General features: G+C 37.0%; 2 protein-coding genes across 2 annotated transcripts in view; one reads left to right on the top strand and one right to left on the bottom strand.

Moving 5' to 3' along the window:
- Positions 1 to 20,277, top strand: part of LOC121891678 (protein NLRC3-like) — a 1,105,688-nt gene that overhangs the window by 995,747 nt on the left and 89,664 nt on the right. The gene's annotated exons all lie outside the window — the stretch shown is intronic.
- On the bottom strand, positions 1,964 to 16,243 carry adgrg7.1 (adhesion G protein-coupled receptor G7, tandem duplicate 1). Its single transcript, XM_042405438.1, has 15 exons — positions 15,196 to 16,243; positions 13,492 to 13,596; positions 13,250 to 13,362; positions 12,565 to 12,705; positions 12,184 to 12,272; positions 11,164 to 11,312; positions 9,150 to 9,263; positions 8,807 to 8,994; positions 7,017 to 7,169; positions 6,630 to 6,742; positions 5,795 to 6,144; positions 4,337 to 4,418; positions 2,813 to 2,971; positions 2,262 to 2,418; positions 1,964 to 2,155 (listed from the first exon to the last, which is right to left on the bottom strand). The coding sequence occupies exons 1-15, from the start codon at positions 16,241 to 16,243 to the stop codon at positions 1,964 to 1,966; spliced, it is 3,153 nt and encodes a 1,050-aa protein (XP_042261372.1).

Here is a 20,277-nt window from a genome sequence, read left to right as displayed (position 1 = left end):
AATAACAGACCAGTTTAGTTAATTGAAAGACCAGTTTATACGAATATACAACTAGTTTAGACCTTCAATAGTCATTTTTAGATTGGCTAAGATAATTAAAAGACCATTACGACCCTTTAAAGACTAGTGTAGACCATTAAAAATACTAGTTTTAGACTATAAATGCAAGTTTTCATCATCAGTGATCAGTTTAGACCAGTAAAATACTTGCTTTTAGATTGTAATTAGTAAAGTAGCAGTTTAAACCATTTAAAGACCCGTGTAGACCAGTTAAAGATTAGTTTGGACCACCAATAACCAGTTTAAACCACTGATCAAGACAAAATGTTTCACATAAAGTAAAGGAAAACATTTTTAAAAAACAAGAGTTATTAATGAAATATATAAACCTCCAAGATGTGTAGAATATACTGCTTAAATGTCCAGTTAATGTTCCTGCAGGCAGCAGCAAGGTTAGAGCTCCTCCTGCTGGCTGCTGCTCGCCACCACAACAAACTGACCCTGACAGGAAACAGGAAGTTTAATGTTTCTGGAGTAAGTTTGTTTTTAGACTGTATTAAAAAGTCTGACACATTATCTGTTAGCTGTTCTTGTTTGCAGTGTAACATGATGTACAGACAACTATCACTGGATTACTGTGATACTGAAGAAACATAATGATTCTCAGGTAAGTTCTGCTGCCTCTTTTTTTCTCTGGTTTCTAAGTGGATTTATGGAGGTTTACTGGTGATGGAGATCAGAGATAATGAGAACATCAGGAAGTGTAACTCACACTGAATGATGTCAATGTGTGTTTCATGTCTGTTTGTTCAGGTTCACCTGAGTTATGACTCAAAGGAGACGCAACAATGTGCATCAAACTAACCCCATTCAACACCTTGGTTTCATGATAAATTATATAAAATCCAACTGAGGACATTTGTTGATGAAAATCTAACATTTTCTATTTGTCAAGTGATTCTAATTGACAATATACAACATTTAAGCAGCAAAACATTAAAAACATCAGAAAATATCTCATAATTAATTAAGTTCTCATTGGGGGAATTGAAGCCAAAGAATCAGTTTGACAGTTTCCTCCTTCTGTCACTTGGGGGCATCAAAGCTCATAAATAAAAAGATGCAGTTTTTAATTGAAGTGACTCAGCTGTGCAACCAAACACTGATCCACCAGGCTCCTGTAACAAGCATCTATCAAATATTAATCAATATCACATTACATCCGGATCCAAACCATCACCGTAACTGTTTCATAATATACAACAATATTAAAAAAAAACATCAAATATTAACTTAAATTTTCAAATATGCTTGTACAGATAATACAACAATAAAAGAAATAAAAGTGCAGTATTTGAGCAGAACAGAAATATATCTGCAAAAGTACACAGACATAAAAAACAATAACAAAATACAAAAATAACTACAGAACTTATTTTTAAAAAACCTCAAATAAAATATTTTAAATAGTTTCTTTGCTTTGTAAAATATTAGATCCTGAATTTTGTTTCATGTTGTTTATGAAAGGTGATATATAAATAAAGTTTTTTTTTATAATTTTTATTATTTGTCTTTATCTATTAGTCAACATTCTTGTTATTATTATTATTATTAGTAGTAGTAGTAGTGGTAGTATTAATTAATTCAATTCAATTCAGTTTTATGCATATGGCACAAAATCATAACAGAAGTTATCTCAGGACACGTTTCACATAGAGCAGGTCTAGATTGAACTCTTTCATTTACAGAGACCCAACATTCTCCAATGAGCAACATTACGCATTGAATTACATTCTTACATATTGCACCTTTAAAACAAGAAAGAAACCAAAGAAATGTTGGAAATTCAGAATATTTGACCTTCAATTTCTGCTTAAATCAATCTACTCTTCTTGAATTTTTTTAGTTTTTGTTGATATAAAAATGTAATTAGATTTCCACTCTTGTTGAGGCGTGAGGGTTCCTACAGTGTTTTGGTCTCGTCCTTTATGTCTCTGTAGGACTCGGAGCTGGTGCTCTTCCCAGAGTTCTTCCACAGACTGTACGTTGTGTAGTTGAGCGGGATGTTGACAGATGAGACGTACCGAAGAGATCGCGACACGGTGGCTCTGAAGGTCGGCGTTCTGGCTGTGAACAGGATGAAAATCAGAAGCCCCTGAAAAAAAAAACAAGAGCATGAGCTTCAGTTTTTCATCTTGTTGTAAATATTTATTCATTTAGGATACAGAAAAGTGACTGGCAGGTAGACCAAACTAACGCACCTGTGTGCTCGTACAGATGCAGAATAAAATGCTGAAGACTGTATTTGCTTCTCCTGTAGTGACGAGCACCAGGTACCCCAGAGACCAGGACAGACCCAGTAACACTGCCAAGGAAATACTGCTGAGGAACTTCTTCCTCAAAGATGAAGGATTGGTGCTGCACAACAGAACAAGGACAGAACGACAATTAACCTGTTGATTGTGTTTTCGTGGTTAATCGATTAGTCATTTGACCTTTTAAATGTCAGAAAATGGTACAAAATGTTGATCAGTGTTTCCAAGATGTCGTCCTCAAATATCTTGTTTTGTCCTCAATCCAAAGATATTCAGTATACTGTCATAGAGACTAAAGAAACCAGGAAATATTCACATTTAAAATGCTGGAATCAGAAGATTTGGACATTTTTTAACTGATTATCAGAGCAGCTGGCATTTTATTTTCTGTCAATTAAATAATCAAGTTGGGAGGATGAAACTTGTGGACGCACATGAATGATGAGATTACAGTTTGTCAAGTTGACGACAGAGACCAGATCATTTTTAGATGTTACCTGGTCAGCATGGGGTCTGTCTTGCATATGGTCAGAGAGAAGAGAACCAGCAGGACAATGTTGTAGATCAGCATCAGACCGACTGGTAGCAGGAAACCCCAAAACATCGGTTTCCCAAAGTCAAACTGGTTGTCTTTGTTCAGAGCTGCAAGCCAGCAACTTCAAAACGAAAAGAAGCAAGTCAAACATAAGAACTGTGCTGGAGATGGGAAACTAAATTTGTCAAACCTAAAGCTTTGTTTGTCTGAGATTTAATCAAACATACAGAAATTATTTTAAATTCTAGTGGAGATCTGAAAGTTTCTGAAAGAGACTAAATCTGTCAGGCTGAATTTGGGGGAAATGCATCTAAGAAGAAGCAGCAGAGATCAAAAATATTTCTATCTGATGGAACAATGCGCCATAAAAAGTCTCAAATATGAATTTTACATGATACACTACATATACATACATGTTTTAGTTATGATTTTATTTTTCTGCAGCACTTTATCACTTAACAGTCACCCTCACTCCATTTTTTCCCTTCCCCTCATAGGTCATCCCCACCACTGAATTATAAATATAAGACCTACAAATATTGTAAAATAAATGATAATAACCCCAAACTTCATACAAAGTTTGTATATAATGTACTGTATGTATATAGACCTCTCTGCTATATCCTATAAAAGAGCTACATTCAACTGTCACACCCATCCTCCCCTTTCTTTCCTCCTTCTCCCTGTCAGATTGAGAGCAGGATTTCAGAGCAGTCATCTAGTGGAAATATCTTCATAAATCCCATGACTTTGTCCGAATCTTACATTAAAAATCACATTTTAGTAGGAATTTCCCTTGCCAATCCATTGATACAGGTTTGAAAGTGGTCAGACTTATAGTTTAGATGTCAGACGCCTCAGTTTGGCACAAAGTCCATGCCCAGAGATTGCCTCCCCATTGGTTTACATTGTAAGGTGGTATGTGGCACTCCAACTTTCGGGGCTTATAAAATCTAAACCGTTCAAGTTATAACAAAGTTTTTAATACCTTTTGTTCAGCACAATGTGATAAGTCATGTATTCAAGTTTGAGGCCGATACAATTAACGCCCTCGGAGGAGATAGCATTTGTTTGGGGTCCAAAATTGGGGAAAAGTTGTACTTTCATGTGTGTATTGCGGACTTCCTGTTGGATTTAGGTCAGGAGTGTCAGTGAATGATTTGTAGGTCTTGATGAGACGAATAATTGAGTTTTGCTTCAATCTCTCTACAACAATCCTACGGGCCGTGGCGGCCACTTTAGATACATAGGTGGCACTATTGAGCACATTTTGGCACTTTGGGGGATAATTTTTTACATTTTATCAAATTTTTCACCAGACCTGATGTGCATGCCAAATTTGGTGAGTTTTTGAGCATGTTTAGGGGGTCAAATTTAGGGTTGAAGTGGCGGAATAATAAAGAAGAAAGAAACAAACAAACACACAAAATACAATAGGGTCTTCGCCCCTTTGGGGCTCAGGCCCTAATTATAGCAGTGGACCTACAATTCCTCCCGTCTGTATCCCAGAGGATTCCTGACGCTGTAGGTGGCTCCTAGTGTGATCGCCATGATGACCGCTGGGACTCCTGAGAGGAAACAGGAAGTCAAAACAGCAATTAATATGGTTTCAAATTAGGCATTTTATTTAAAAAAAAACTTTGCAAACCCTGCAGCCAATCAGCTATTATCTCACTGTGCAGTTATATAAACATGGTAGGGCATCAACTAATGATTCATTTCATCATCAATTAAACTGCTGATTATTGGTGCATTTAATCAATTAATTGTTTCATCTATAAAATGTTAGAAAATATTAAAAAATACCCATTGCAATTTCTTAAAGCCCAGACAGACGCCTTCAAATGTTTTGTTCTGTCTGACTGACAGTCCAACAGCCAAAAATATTCAGTTTACTGTCACATAAGACAAAGAAAAGCAGCAAATCTCCACAATTCAGAGGCTGGAACTAGAGAATTTTTGGAACTTTGGAAGTGAAACGATTAACCGATTAACAAAATATTGTATTTAATTATGAATATTATATTAATAATATTATTTGTCTATTGACCAACTTTGTTTCAGCTCTTAAATAAGGATATAAACAGTGAATATTTGCTAACTGAATTCTCAATCTCATCCTTTCTTTAAGTATCTGTGAATACTAGAGACTGTCACTGATTTAAAGTCATCTGGAATCTTTGATTGAGATTTAAGTCAGAATTCTGTGAACACAAAACCTTCTGCTGTTAAGACATTTGTTTTGATCAAGTAAAGTCAGGATTCTTACATAAAGTAAAGATTTTGAAATTGAAGTCATAACTATGAGAACAAAAGTCAGAATTCTGTTAATAACGACAATATTTTATAAAATGAAGTCAGAATTATTTAAGTCAGGATTTGGAGGGACAAAAGCCTGACTTCTGTTCCTAAAGACAACAGCTGTTAATGTCGGGTTCATTTAAGTCACAATTATGAGATTCATGTCTGAATTCTTTCGGTATTTTACATTCTGACTAAAACCCCCCAAAATCAGACCTCTCCAGAGTTTTAAAGTAATAATCTTGAAGATTTTCAATAAAATAAATGTCTGTGAAGTCACTATCTATCGCCCAAAGAGCTAACACGGTGGTGACTGAGGCTGTGGCCCAATGATGAAAGCCCTTTCATTTGCAGTATTGCAAACTAGGTCGGTGGCAACATTCCCGGGAAAAATCACAAGTGGCGCACAGTTAGTGATGTGTTTTCCATCGGCCAGCAGTGGTTGGTCTGCCAGAGAGGGTAGGCAGAGCTAACGCAACAGACTCGCTCTTCAACTGCCAACGACTGACGTCATACAGGTGACCGCTTATCGCTGTAGGTACCGCCAAAGAGAATAAAACGGATCTTCCAGATTGTTACTTTAAGGGTTAGAACAAACAACCAAAGCCATCTCCCGCCATTCCCTCCTGAATGAATCTCGTACCCCATCCAGCAGCGACACTGACTGACGTCCAGTGTGGCGGCAGAGTGCGGCGCATCGTCCTGATCAGCAGCACCAGCTGCGTGCCATAAACGGTGTTCCACATGAAGGTCGCCACCAGGAAGAACTGGAGGAGAGCCGCCACTGCTGTGCACGAGCCACGATCTGGTTCCACATATTTGTCGGAGGTGAGGACCTGATTGGTTTCATTGCTGATTTCCTGCTTTGTGTCATTCTGTTTGTTGGAGTTTTGGACTCCGGAGAGGAAGGTGATGATGAAGGCCAGCAGGCTGATGCAGATGCAGAGCAGAGCGATCTTTGAGTTCTTGTTTTTCTGAGCACTTCTATAAAAGCTAGAGAGACAGAAAAGATAGTTTTAAAGACACAACAGATTTCTTGTAAGAAACTGAATAATTTGGTATCTAGTAAGAACAAATACAACAAAAAATGTCATAATGTAAAAAAGATACAATGAGAAATGTTTCTCGTTATAACAAGCTAATTAAAAAGTGTTGGCAGTAAAATCCTGCCATAATTTTATACATTTTTATTGTAAGTTTCTCTTTGAAATATAGATTACTTGACTTTCGAGGTACTTGTATTTTCTCTTACTGGGTATATTTTGACCGTTATGCACTAAAAGACGGGCAGATTCCTTGTATGTGAAAACTTTGCAATGTACTGATTGTAAATGCTAAAGGAAATGCTAAACTAAGGCTAACTTCAACAACAGAAAGTTTAGCAATGAATACAATTGATCTATTTTAATCTGTGACAAACTAAACAACCAACAATACAATGAAACATTTCTATCATCCGTAATGTAACATGATCTTACTTCTCTTTAATGTGGTGAATGATCGTTACAACCAAACCGAAAATAGAAAATGAGAGTCCAACGATGGAAATCACCTGCAGAGGTTTTGCATACTCGTACTGCTCTTTGAAAGACTGAAACAGAAACAACATTTTTATTTAACTTTTAATGTAATATGTGATGCAAAATACACATATTCCTTTTAACAAGAAGCTCCACGTCTAGTTTGTCTTCTTTTCAAGGAAACTGTGTGTAAATTTAATAGTTCAACATCAGCCATAGTCGACAAGAAGTTTCCCAACAAAGTTCTTGATTCCACTAAGTTTAAGTTTGTTATATTTGAGCTTATTTTAATGAAATCTTATTTAGCCTGATATGAAACTGTCATTTCAGATATTTGATATTCACCCAGAGAGCAGCAAAGTTGGTGGTGTGGTTGCAGAAACATCGCAGAACGCCGTCTGAAGCGTTGCCTTTGGAGCAGCCAGCAGTGCTCCAGTCCCCCAGACTGTAGTTCCAAAACACGCAGGCAAAGTCGTACAGCGAGGTGCCGTTCTTCAGCTGAAACATTAGCAGATATTATATCTATTTACAACACTTATTTTTTAGAGTAGTGAAACATAAAGGAACAATCCAAATAAAAATACCACTTTAAAATAAAATGATGACACAATCTATGATATTTTTGTGTTATTTTGCGACAGTAATATTTAAAAAGTAAATGTACTCACTGAAAAATGTTTAAAATCTACATGGAATCACATCCAGTAAGATTAAAACAGCAGCAGTAGTAACAGTTTTCTTCTTCATAAATGTTAAATGTGTTTGGAAGATAATGTGAACAGATTAACATTGAACACATGTATGTTCTAAATCAGTGCAAAGAAATTGGAGCATTTTGGAGATATGTGGATATACTTTGGACTTTACCTGTTAAACAACAATAACTTAAAATGTTAACAAATTGTTTATTGTGATGTTCTTAATTCAATGACAGCTACAGCGCTCTGCTGTTTGTTGTTTTCATTTGACCAACAGTGGTTCCTCATTGAACTCCTCATAAAGATTTATTATTATTACTTCGTTTATTGACTATTAATATTTGCTGTACGCAAGATTTGAAATAAATGCAAGATTTTGGATATAACAGGGATTTTACATTTTGAGCCTGAAAATGTTGCTCCTCTTCTTCTGGACTTTCTCATAGTGAAAAAGAAAAATACAAGCACCAAAACAGTTCAGTGGTTCTGATCTGATTCTACTTTCAGTAACAGTAGAAAATGATCCCACAGCTGCTATTGTCATCACCAAGCATCATCATATCAATGAGATTTATTGGTCACATAAAAACAAACAGTTCCACTGAAACAAGTTGGGACAAGTAATAAAATAAAATCATAAATCCTGATATAATTAAAGAGAGAAATCATAAAACTGTGTTCAGCCTCTATGTCAACATACATACAACGGTTTATAGTGGTTATAGATTATATATAAATATAAATGATATATACAGTATATATAGCAGCTCTCAGCAGCTGTAAATGCTGTAGAGAAATCAACACTTTGATTATCAGTTTTTAAAGAAGGAGCTGAAAAGAGGCCAAATCAACCAAACTCTGTCAAAAAATGGGTAAAAAAAAACCCTGCAGAACAATTTCATATATGGAGAGTATAATGTACAAATGTTAATTTGTTAATGTTAATGATAATTGAACAAATGTACAAATTTTATTTTATTCTCTTCCCTTGAGCCTTGTGGGCCCTTTCACATCGTCACGCTCGGGTCTTGAGCCCTGGTTAACCTGTGCATTTAAACAGCGTTGATGCTGATTTCTCCTCGGTGGACTAAATTCGTGGATGGGCAGACCTGTTTGTACACATTCAGTCACAATCTGGATTTTCAGAAAACTGCACCACATTTATGCACATTGGTTTAAGGTTGTCTACCTCTCTGGTCTACTTCTGTGCTGCTATAATGCTAAATTTCCCTCCTGGGATCAAATTTGATTTTATATTATCTTAAAGAAATCTGTGGTAACAGGTAAGGATTGCGATTATTCCCTCACTGGTTTAGTATGTAAGTAAAGAGCGTTTCAAATCATTTGTGTACATTCAGTCAAAAAGTCAATAAACATCATTAAATATCATTATATTTCATTCTGAATTGTTAAAAAATGTTAAAGAGATGGTCTTACTGTTGGTCTGAAGTGCATCTCAACGTGTTGTGGCACCACGCTGTGCTCCTGACCCGTAACGCTGGCAGACAGGACCCTGATGGAGGCCCGCGGCCCCCTGTAGAGCCTCGACCGGAAGAAATTGCCATTCTGGTAGAGGACAAAGCCGAGCGAGACGTTTGTCGGCCTCTGGCGACTATTGGCAGCTTCTGCAAGAGACACAAGAGACAGAAAACAACAACTTTATTTGAAGCAGAGAAAAAACATGGCGGTACAAAGTGCTGTTCTGACCATGTTTGGAATATTTTGTGTTGTGTTGAGTTCCTTTAACACTAGTTTGTGAAGACCGAGAGCAGAAACTCACCTGGTGGAAATCGTATTAATATCAGGGCGTCGGCTGCGAACTTGTCCCCCACCTCAACTGTTGACGTGTTGGTGTTCAGCTTGATTCGGTTGGCCACAAAACTGCCAGACTCTCCTAAACACACCAAGATACAGAGATGCTGTTGTTGTTAATGCGATGTTGATGTAAATAAAACATTAATACCAAAAAACTTAGTTTTTTACTTGTGTATATGTGTACGTTCTGGCAGCTATCCTACAGTTAGGTGTGATTTTATTTTGACTTAATGACCAAATGTTTGTTGTTTTTCTCTCTTTCAGACGCCTGCATGAATCAAGCTAACCTCTGTCTGTGAGTAGTCTGATAGTGGACAGAATAACAGATGAAACTCATAAAAATCAAGTCTGATGATAGTAGTGTAATACTGCATAGTAGTAGATAGTAGTGTAATACTACATCCATGTCATATTGGAGTTACTGTAACTACCAGTTTCCGACTTATAATTACTACTGGGAAACCCAGAATCTTCTGATAGCTCCCATATATCTGAGTTGACTTGAACCTGATGTTTTACATTTAATGCCAAATTCACACAAAGGCACAAACAATAATTTGTTGTAGACAATGTTTCCCAAAGTATATAAAGTTTCCCTGAACTCAACACGATTTTTGAATGGAGTCTGCTGCTTATTGTAAGATACGTAATTTAAACCGTTCCTGACTCCTTATTCTGTGTGCGAACTCTGCCAATCACACATAATACTGTGCTTTTTATTTAAATGTAAGAAAATAGAAGAAAATAGGTCTTGATGTGTCTAGATGATGACCAACTTACAGAGGTCTAAAAGTCAAAACTTAATGCAGTCGGATCCCTCAACTGTTAACTGTACTGAAACAGTGAACCATTCAGGAGGAATAAAGATGGACTATTAAAGTCATAAAACTATAAAAAAAAGCTCCCTCAAACACGAGGTTTATCAAGATGACCATGTAAAATAACACCGCTGCACTTTGATTGTCACCTTTGCATCAATTAAACTGAATCACTGTAAGTCACGCGGACCTAATGACAACAAGACTGTTTAACTTTCTGTTCACTGATCAGATGTAGTTTTATATTTAGTTATTAAAGACTATCTTTAATGATAAGACTTTACTCAGCACCTCTGTGGTTGATTCTGTTAAAAAGACATCAAACAAAACAAGGAGCACAGTCGTCCCACAGCTTTACGTAAAACTCACATTCAAAGAAATAGTCTCAAATATTTTGAGTCCAACTGAAAGTGAAAACTTAAAGTGGTCTCCTGAACACTGCTGCAGCTGTTGGACCAAAGCAGATCCACTGACGTCATACTTGTGTTGGATTTAGCTTGTGTTCAATGTGAGAAGATGGTTTGTGTCTGAAAGTTTCTTAATTGTGAAATTAAAAACAAGATACACAGAAGTTTTCATCAACTAACTCAAAAGAGACTCAAAGTGTTTGAGATGATTTCTGTTACTGTCGGAGCTCATGTTTGCGGAACCTATACAATAAACTGTTTCCATGTGAGTAGAGCTGCAACGATTAATGGATTAGTTAGTTGATGGAAAGTTAATTAGCAACTATTTTGATAATCGATTAATCGTTTCAGCAAAAATGCCAATTTGATGGTTCCAGCTTCTAAAATGTTTTTTGTTGCCACATGTGACAGTAAACTGAATATCTGAATATTTTAGACGAGACAAGTCTAAACAATACAAACAAATGTGTTATTTCACTGTTCTTCATCTTGTATTCTTTTAACGAACTAAATGATTAAACGCAGCCATACTAAGTGTTAATAACAAGCAGTGGGCAGTTGGGAGAACGTTGACGCCAAAGTGAAAGGTTAATAATAAAGTAAATAAGACAAAGTTATTTCGTCTAAACCTGTTGTTGGTCAGATCTGAGGTCAGTCTGTCTGAAACTGGTAATTGGAGAAATATTGACCCTCAGTTGAAGAAACGCAGCATTTAACAGCGAGGTTCTTACTCCTGGTTGATGCTGTCACTGACCTTTGAGCGATGTGAACTGGACTCCCTGAGTGTTGGCTGCAGGTATCTGAGCCGACTGGACCACCAGGTTGGGCTGAACCACATTAGATTGATTCGAGTTGAGGCTGGCGCTGAGGTTCAGTGAGAGCTGGTCCAGAGTCTGCGTCAGGCTGGAAACGACAAACACAGAAATATCACAGAAACCCAAACTCAGCGTATACCTGCGACACCGAGGCACTGCTGCAGGTGCTCATTAACCAACAAACAGACACGTTGTTTTTAAAATTGAGGCTTAAAATCAGGAAATTAAGAAAACTTTAATTTTGCTCAGGAAAAAGTCTTGTAGAGCAGCTTTTGTTCTCACAGCTTTTAAATACTGATGTGCTGAGAAATTTGCCACATTTCTTCTTTTCTGTTTCAGGCTTCTTTAGGCCCTCAACCTGAAGCCAAACCTGCTTCCTGTGAGTATCCAGACTTTTATTAATTACAGATGAGTTTCCGGTTTCTGACTTGTAAATAATGTTCATATTAACGTCCAAGTCATAATTACACTGGGAAGTTTTCTGAAGGCTCCACTATATCTCACTTTTTGCATAATGATGCAGAAGTATCTGAAAACAAACAAACATGGACTCCTTCGCTCAAAGTGATTAAAAACAAATTTAATACATGTGGTGTTATATTAACACTGTCCTTCTATCCGTCACTTGTATGAAAACATGTTAATTCTCAAACTAAGGCTAAGGAAATGAAATGCATTTCGCTTTCGTCAGCTATGCCGTATTAAAGGATTTTGCAGGTATTTGGTCATAAGGTCATAAGAAGTTCTGTAGGATTGATCCTCTGAGGAAAATGAATGTTTGAACCAAATTTTGTGTCCATCCATCAATGATTGTTGAGAGATATTTCAATCCAACTGACAGACATTACCATCCATTGAGCTACTAGCTGCTAGCATGGCTAATAAAGATCAAGGCACATTTAAACAAAAGTTGTAGACTGTGGCAGATTTATGTTTATGTAATTATATTATTTTTGTACCGCAGAGTAGTGTTGTTTTCCTTGGTGTCATCAGGCACGCTGGCGTTCAGCAGCTGGCTGACCGTAGCTACTGCTGCCACCCTGACGCTCTGTAATACAACATAACACGGGATACACGGCTCAGACATTACATCAAGAAAAAGTAAAATACTGAAGCTTTTAGAGTGTGCTCTTCATTCTGAGATGCAAGACCATTTAATATTTAGGACCTCTGACACCTTTTATCCTTCAAAAAGTGATGCCATCTGCTAAAATATTTTCTTGTTCTGTCTAGAATTGTGTCTGTTTTTGTCAAATGTTGTAGATTTCTCAGATCGGTGCGAAATCCTTAAGTTAAAAGTTGACTGAACTAGAAGTTCTGTTGAAAGTGATGTTTGGTACCTCGGTAGCGTTGGGAGACAGAAGCAGTGTGTTGGCAATATTAGCTGCCACTGTGACGTTTTCAGCCGTCAGCTGTTCAGGTTTGGACGTCAGGATTTGAGTGCTAGCTGCCAGCGTCTCCAAATCAGCCGGGCTGGTGAGCTGAAAATATGAGAGGTATTTGCTTGTATTTATTAGGTCAGCCTTATTTTAAAGTTGCATGTTACATGTTGGGAATCAGAGATCAAATAAAATATGTCTATCTAAAAATCAATTGATGTTTTTTGCAGAAAATGGTAAAATCTTAATTTATCGCACAATTTCAGTGTTTATACTGTCTCTTAGTACTGGATCTTTAAAACATTTACAAGTTAATTCAAAATACTTTATTTGTCCCTCAAGGGGCACAATATGAGGCAAGCAAGTTTGCAAACACAATTGCCCATAAATGATTCATTCACACACATATATACAATCTGAAAATACAAATATGGTAACGTAAGAAAAGAGTTGAGATGTTAAAGAGTTAATGGCAGAGGCCAATCTGTAGCTTCCCAAAAACATCCAACATCACATCATGTGTGATTGTCAAGATATCAAGGTAGCTGTTTCTAATTTATTTAACATTCATCTGTGGTGACAACCAAAATATGATCCCCGAGAGTTATCAATCAGTAGTTTTCAGGGTTTTTAAGTCAGTTCTCACATTTTGTTGTACGTCGCTGAGCGTCACGTCACACTGGAACTCTTGTAGACTGTTGAAACTTGTTGATCCATTTGGGAAGGAGGAGCATCTGGCTGAAGCTCGTGGTTTGTCAGCTGGATGGAAGTGAAGGGAGTTAAGATGGTGGGCACAGAGTGGGCCTCATGTTTCCATTAATATTAGACTGACGAGAAATGGGCTGTTACCTTGATGGATGTGTCTGTAGATGGATGTTAGAAACTTACCATTGCTTGTGTCTTTGTCGCATGTTTCTTCAGAATATGCAAACCAGCCGATGGGTGTTTGCTGGAAGTTGAATCCACCCACTCTTTGTTCTTCGCAGAAATTTGCTAAGAGGACAAATTTAATAAAAGATGAGCTGCGTTTTTGAAGATTTTGGTTTGCTGCTCAGTTTGCTTTGGAAATGATAAGTGGGAAAGCAAGAAATCTAAAGGTGTGTTCAGACAGAAAACATGGGGCGACTGAATTAAGTCAATGGAAAATTTAGTGTGGGTGCAATTCACTTGGGCAAAATCTCATCTACCAGAGTTTAAAAAGTTAGCATTATTTCATTAATGTACAGAGACGAAGGGAGAAAGAAAAGACTGGAAGAAAATAACTGGAGTTCCTGCTGAGTTCTGGGATCAGTCAGACACACACATCATTGTTTGCTAGCTAGCTTGGCTAACATCTGTACAGTTTTTACATTGGCTGTTTGGGGCAAATGAACATAGACTACAAAACCAATCAGCAGTAAAATTCACCTTATTACTGCTAGGTCTAAACACACCTGATAACATAATGCTAACATATTATAAAGGACTGGTCACACCAGAAAGTAGTACATCAAAATAAATCTGCAAGTCTTTGCAAAATATTTGTTTCTAGAAGTTTGCTGATGTAGTGACGACTCACAGTGCTAGTTAGATAACTACTGTTGGCTTGAAGCTGAACACTAACGCACTAGCCAGTCACAGTAGCTCTGTGTGCTGTCCTGCTTGCTAATAGTCTGTTAGAAACCTGTTTGCTTAGCTTGCTACAAAATTTCAACGTTTCAAAAGCTGGTGTGACCAGGCTTTAAAAGTTGGGAAGCTCTGGTCCAATTAATCACTCCCTCCAGGATTATTGCAGACAAAAATGTTTGATTTTGCAGCGTTTTTTCTCAAAAATTGCAATACAATCTGCAATGTTTATGTGGTTTTTTTGCAGTAAAATTGGGGGAATTGGGAAAAATTGCAAGCTGAGGAAAATGTGATTTTTAAAAAAAAATTATTACCAATGAAGTTATATGTAATCACTTCCTTGGATAAACAGCATACTGCATATCACATAAACAACTATATTTCAGTGAAAATGTCTTTATATTTATTTCAGAACATGAGAACCATGGGTTCAAAGTTATATAAAAAAGAAAATACTGTACTTGAGTTCCATTTATCACATATTCATCGCTCTGCAATGACTTAAGTTACCACGACACAAAATGTAACAAAATCACAAGCTGTCTAGTGATTTGGCCATTTCATGCCAAAAAGTTGCAGTAATTTAGCAAAATTGCAAGATCTCGCAAATACTATGGAGATTTCTTGAATTTGTGTTAATTACTGTGATTACAATTTCCTGGAGGGCGTGATTAATCTGTATTTTGCAGTCAATTCATTGACAATGGAGTAAAACAAGACTAATTATCCTAAAGCCACACTAACAGCCACTGGAGGCTGTAATGATCAGTATACCCCAAGTAACAACTTATTAATTTAGTGTTAATTTTACCAGAAAATTTAGCCCAATGTCCAACATGGAGAAAGTTAATCCACTGGAGTTGGGCAGATACTAGTGCTAGAGGATTTTCTAGCTCAGCACAGGGACAAATCAGAAACTACTTTTATTTATTTATTCTTTTAAATTAAAAACGTCTTTGTTAGCTGCTGCTGCTAAACCCAACTTACGTTCTGAGCATGTCTCTCCTACCCATACATCAGGACAGATGCAGATGAAACCATTCTGTGATACCCCTCCGTTATTACAAACCAGAGGAGTGGTAGTTGGGGGAGTGGTAGTAGCATGTGCAGTAGTAGTGGTAGGAGGAGGAGATGTAGTGGTAGTAGTAGCTACAGGGAGAAGTGTAGTGTTGGTAGCAGGTGCAGCAGTAGTGGTATTAGGAGAAAGTGTAGTGATGTTAGCAGGTGCAGCAGCAGTGGTATTAGGAGAAAGTGTAGTGATGTTAGCAGGTGCAGCAGTAGTGGTATTAGGAGAAAGTGTAGTGGTGATAGCAGGTGCAGCAGTAGTGGAAGGAGGAGGAAATGTAGCAGTGATCACAGGGCCAGCAGTAGTGGTATTAGGAGGAGATGCAGTGGTAGTAGTAGCTACAGGGAGAAGTGTAGTGTTGGTAGCAGGTGCAGCAGTAGTGGTATTAGGAGAAAGTGTAGTGATGTTAGCAGGTGCAGCAGTAGTGGTATTAGGAGAAAGTGTAGTGGTGATAGCAGGTGCAGCAGTAGTGGAAGGAGGAGGAAATGTAGCGGTGATCACAGGGCCAGCAGTAGTGGTATTAGGAGGAGATGCAGTGGTAGTAGTAGCTACAGGGAGAAGTGTAGTGTTGGTAGCAGGTGCAGCAGTAGTGGTATTAGGAGAAAGTGTAGTGATGTTAGCAGGTGCAGCAGTAGTGGTATTAGGAGAAAGTGTAGTGGTGATAGCAGGTGCAGCAGTAGTGGGAGAAGGAAGAAATGTAGCGGTGATCACAGGGCCAGCAGTAGTGGTATTAGGAGGAGATGCAGTGGTAGTAGTAGCTACAGGGAGAAGTGTAGTGTTGGTAGCAGGTGCAGCAGTAGTGGTATTAGGAGAAAGTGTAGTGATGATCGCAGGTGCAGCAGTAGTGGGAGAAGGAGGAAATGCAGTGGTAGCAGGTGCAGCAGTAGTGTCTGTAGGAGGAGGATCGGTAACAGGGATGGCAATAGTAGTAGTAGTAGGGTTTGGGAGGTCAGTGTTGCCGCTGGTCATGTGGGTTGTTGGTGTTTGTGCTTCTGTTCTGGAGGAGGCCAAAAGAACAGCTGTGAGGAGACAGGTACAGTCATTATTACAATAAGTAGTTTGTAGGAAAGAGTTGTTGATGTGTCTTAATACTACTACTATTTCTGTAAAGGTACAATTAGAGTAAAATTGTAAAGTCATTCTAATGTTCTTAAAAGACAGCAGCCATCAATATCGAAATAGAATATATATATATACTTGGTGTTTGTTTTGACTTTTGTACTTGTGTAGTCACCAACATTTTTGGGAAAAATCCTCTGGGGAGCACAGATACTGATAGATTTCACAACAATCAAATAATTGGACCAAAATGTTGAGCAGATGGAAATCAGAATGAAGTTTCCACAAAACAAGAGACCAGACAGAAAACAGCAATAGAAGAAGTACTCAGATCCCTCACTGCAGTAAAAGTACCAATACAGCAATGTAAAAATACTCCATTACAAGTAAAAGTCCTGCGTAAAAAATCCTACTACAGTAATAGTACATGATACACAAATCTGTTTTCAGTTTTTGGACTTTTTCTCTAATCTTTGATTTTTGCTGAAATTGTGACTCATTTGAACATTTATTGAAATGAAAGCATGTGAGAAGTTTAGAGGGAAAAATCACTATTTGGTGGAGCTGTTAACAACTCATAGACATGTGAAATGTGACCCCGACTACACACTGCTTTTTGTAAGATGTCAAAAGCCAAAAAAGTTGGAAACCACTGGTTTCATCTTTAACAATGTGTTAAAGCTTGTTATATTATCCATTGTGTCAAATCTTCATCTGAAAAGTAACTAAAGCTGTCAAATAAATGTAGTGGAGTAGAACGTGCAATATTTCCCTCTGAAATGTAGAAAGTAGCATCACATGGAAATACTCAAGTAAAGTACAAATACCTCAAAAATGTACTTAAATACAGTACTTGAGTAAATGCACTTAGTTACTTTCCACCACCACTGGAGGACACCTCCTTTGTCTTACTGTCAATAATACTGTCATTTAATACTATACAATTGAACTCAAAACATAAATGTCAAACCAATGTTTTCCTCTTTGAAGCCTGAATTTTGAACTTCTCAGACTGGAAATAATCAGGAGGGAAGTACGGAGTCTCAATCAATAACTTGCTGCACAACTCACTGATCTAATGCATCAAGATCATCTATCTATCTATCTATCTATATAGATATATATATGTATGTATAGATAAAACATGTTATTGTTATAAATGTTTTAGGTCATATCACACAGCTCTATTCTGTTTTTTTATGTTTTACTGTGCTGCTAATAACCAAACAGCCTCACACACACATACAGATTTGTCTGTTAATGTCTGAAATTAAAAAACAAACAAACTGAGGTTGTCTTACCCAAAGTTAAAATGAGCAGAAACCAGAAGTCCATGTTGATTAACGGCTGCAGATCACAGACGTTTTCATGTGTTTATGGTCCAGTTTATGAAATCTTGTTGTTTTGCATGTTGTTTTGCTCAACTGTTTGAACTGAGCTGTGCTGCAGAGGAGGAAGTGACAATGAAATCATAAAACTCAACATAGCAGCTCAAAGGTCATCAGCTGTGTTTGGCAATGCCACACCTCCACAAACATGACATTGTTACAGATACAATACACAGGTGAATGAAAGTTACACAGGACATGTTTGCCCAACATTCTTTCAATGTTTATGCAATTTTTACTCATAGAAGAAACAATAAAAAACCAAAATGGGAAATCACCTTACTGATCTCAATAAAAAATCAACACACAGAAGGAAGACCAAGACATTTTTGGGTGAACTACATACATAAATCTCATTTTCAGACACAAATGTCTCGCTTTCTCAGATTTAAAAATTAAGAGTCTGTCACTAAATAGCTGAGTGCAGGCTGAATAGAGCAGGCTATTAAAGGACTGTTTGAAATAGCAGAGGTTGTAAGTTCAATCCTTATGAGTCTCAGTGAATTTTGTCCAACACCCATAGTGAAAGTCAAAAGCTCTTAGAGAAAAGCTTCCAGTGTGAAGGGGAATCTATTGAACATCAGCTCGCTTCTCTAACAGTTAACCCAGTCCAAATTTCCACTCCTCTTTATGAGACCAGGACAAATGAGAGATTACAGGTTGAACAAGCTGAAACACCTGTCACGAGGATGAATTGTTTACATGATAGAGTTGTGACAGACTTGAAGTTGGTTCAATTCCTTGCTCAGGTGCTGCTCTCAATCTTTACTGTTGATCTTCTTCTCAGAAAAGTGAAATAGGAGAACGAGCACATGGTTGTTTATGAGTAGATGTAGCTCAGGAGGATGAGCACTAGCAATTAGGTAGTCAAAGGAATGTTGGTTCAATTCCTGTCTGAGGAGAAAAGTTATAGTCAAAATTAACAAATACTGCCCCCTTCAGGCTGCTCTTAGTTAGTGTGTCAATTAAAGCAATTCAAATCAAAGTAGAACTGGATGATAATCAATCACATCCAATATGTGACACACACACACACACACACAAAAACATATAAGGTTCTAAATTGACTATACTGTGATTTAAAGAAGAAATTAATTGAAAAAGGCAAACCTACAACCTCTGAACTTCCAAGCACTCCTACAACAGACTGAGCTATTTGATCTGATACATTCACTTTTTCCTTTGTACATCAGACATCAAAAGTCATTGAACCACTTGAGGATCGAACCCATGACCCCTCAAAACTTCCAAACAGAACTAACGACTTGAGTTAGTTAGTTGACTAATTTACCTGGTCAAAGACAGGTAAATTAGTCTAAAAGATTTTCACTCTTTCCTTTGGACCCTGGACTTCAAAATTCCCCTGCAGATCAAACCCAGAACCTGAAAACTTCCAAGCAGATCTCTAACATCCTGAGCTACTGGTTTTTACACACTTTAATTGTTTCTTAGAGCATTTTACACATTCTTTTGGTTTGAATTTAGACTTTCAAAATTTACCAAATTTACCAACTTATTCACTGACTCAGACCAGAACAAATCACTATAGCTTTCAAAACACCGTCAGAATGAAAGAACTCAGCCTAATTAACTGTTCAAACTACTAGTAAACATTCATGAGCATGACAGATTTAACACTTTCTTTATTTTTTCTCTATATGCATTACAAAAGGCAATTTGAAGTAATTTGTACCCTTGAGTAATGTAAGAAATACACTTGCATGTGTAACAGTAAAACTCAGAAACAACAAACCAAAATGAATCTAATATTAACATTATTAATATTCAATAACTGGCATGGCAGATGCTAATAAGTAAAAGATGCTCAGTTTAATTAACTGTGTTTATGTAGCAGTTGTTCATTCCAACCACTGGCTGTATTCACTGAACTGAACTCTAAGAACATTATATTTATAACTTGATGTTGATCTCAGGTTATGTCATATGATATAAAGTGTAGCAGTCCCTCACTCTGTCCACAGGGGGCAGTGTTCATCAAACTGAACTCTACTAACCTTAGATTTATAACTTTAAGGTTATGTCATGGTAGAAAAAATTACTTTTTTAACAGTAACACTGTAATAATATACTATACATATCGTACAGATATTTAAAATGCACTGTATATAATGAATATAGAGACACAATAACAATATAAATATTTCATAACATAAATAAACACCACTTATAAATATAGACATTACAAATTTAGGATTCATTGCATATCTACTGGTAGAAAAGTTTTAAATGTATAAAAAGTGGTCTATCAGTAAAATGTCTATCAGGAGAAAGTCCATCTGGAAAAGCTTACTCAAATCAGACTGTTTGCAGACTGGCTGGAATTAAATATATTTACTCAAGCTCATACTTAAGTACAATTTTAAGGTACTTGAAGTTGAGTATTATTCATACTACTACTAAACTAGCCAACTGTATATAAAGTAGTTCAAACAGTGACATGCAGCTTACACACATGCGTCAGAATTAATAATCTAATAATGTCATATATTCTATCAGTCAAGGCAAAACGAGTACTTTTACTTTTAATACTTTAAG

The sequence above is a fragment of the Thunnus maccoyii genome, chromosome 24 (assembly GCF_910596095.1).
Source record: "Thunnus maccoyii chromosome 24, fThuMac1.1, whole genome shotgun sequence".
In the NCBI taxonomy this organism is placed as follows: Eukaryota; Metazoa; Chordata; class Actinopteri; order Scombriformes; family Scombridae; genus Thunnus; species Thunnus maccoyii.
The sequence above is the reverse complement of the archived record's forward strand: the minus strand, read 5'-3'. Positions and strand labels throughout refer to the sequence as shown.

Bases quoted from the DNA above. Each gene is read 5' to 3' on its own strand.
- adgrg7.1 (XM_042405438.1), bottom strand. From the start codon at position 16,243: ATGACCAGCGGCAACACTGACCTCCCAAACCCTACTACTACTACTATT. The intron at 13,597-15,195 runs GTAAGTTGGGTT...TTGTCCTCTTAG, and splicing joins AGGAGAGACATGCTCAGAAC to CAAATTTCTGCGAAGAACAA. The intron at 6,743-7,016 runs GTGAATATCAAA...TTTCTGTTTCAG, and splicing joins CCAACTTTGCTGCTCTCTGG to TCTTTCAAAGAGCAGTACGA.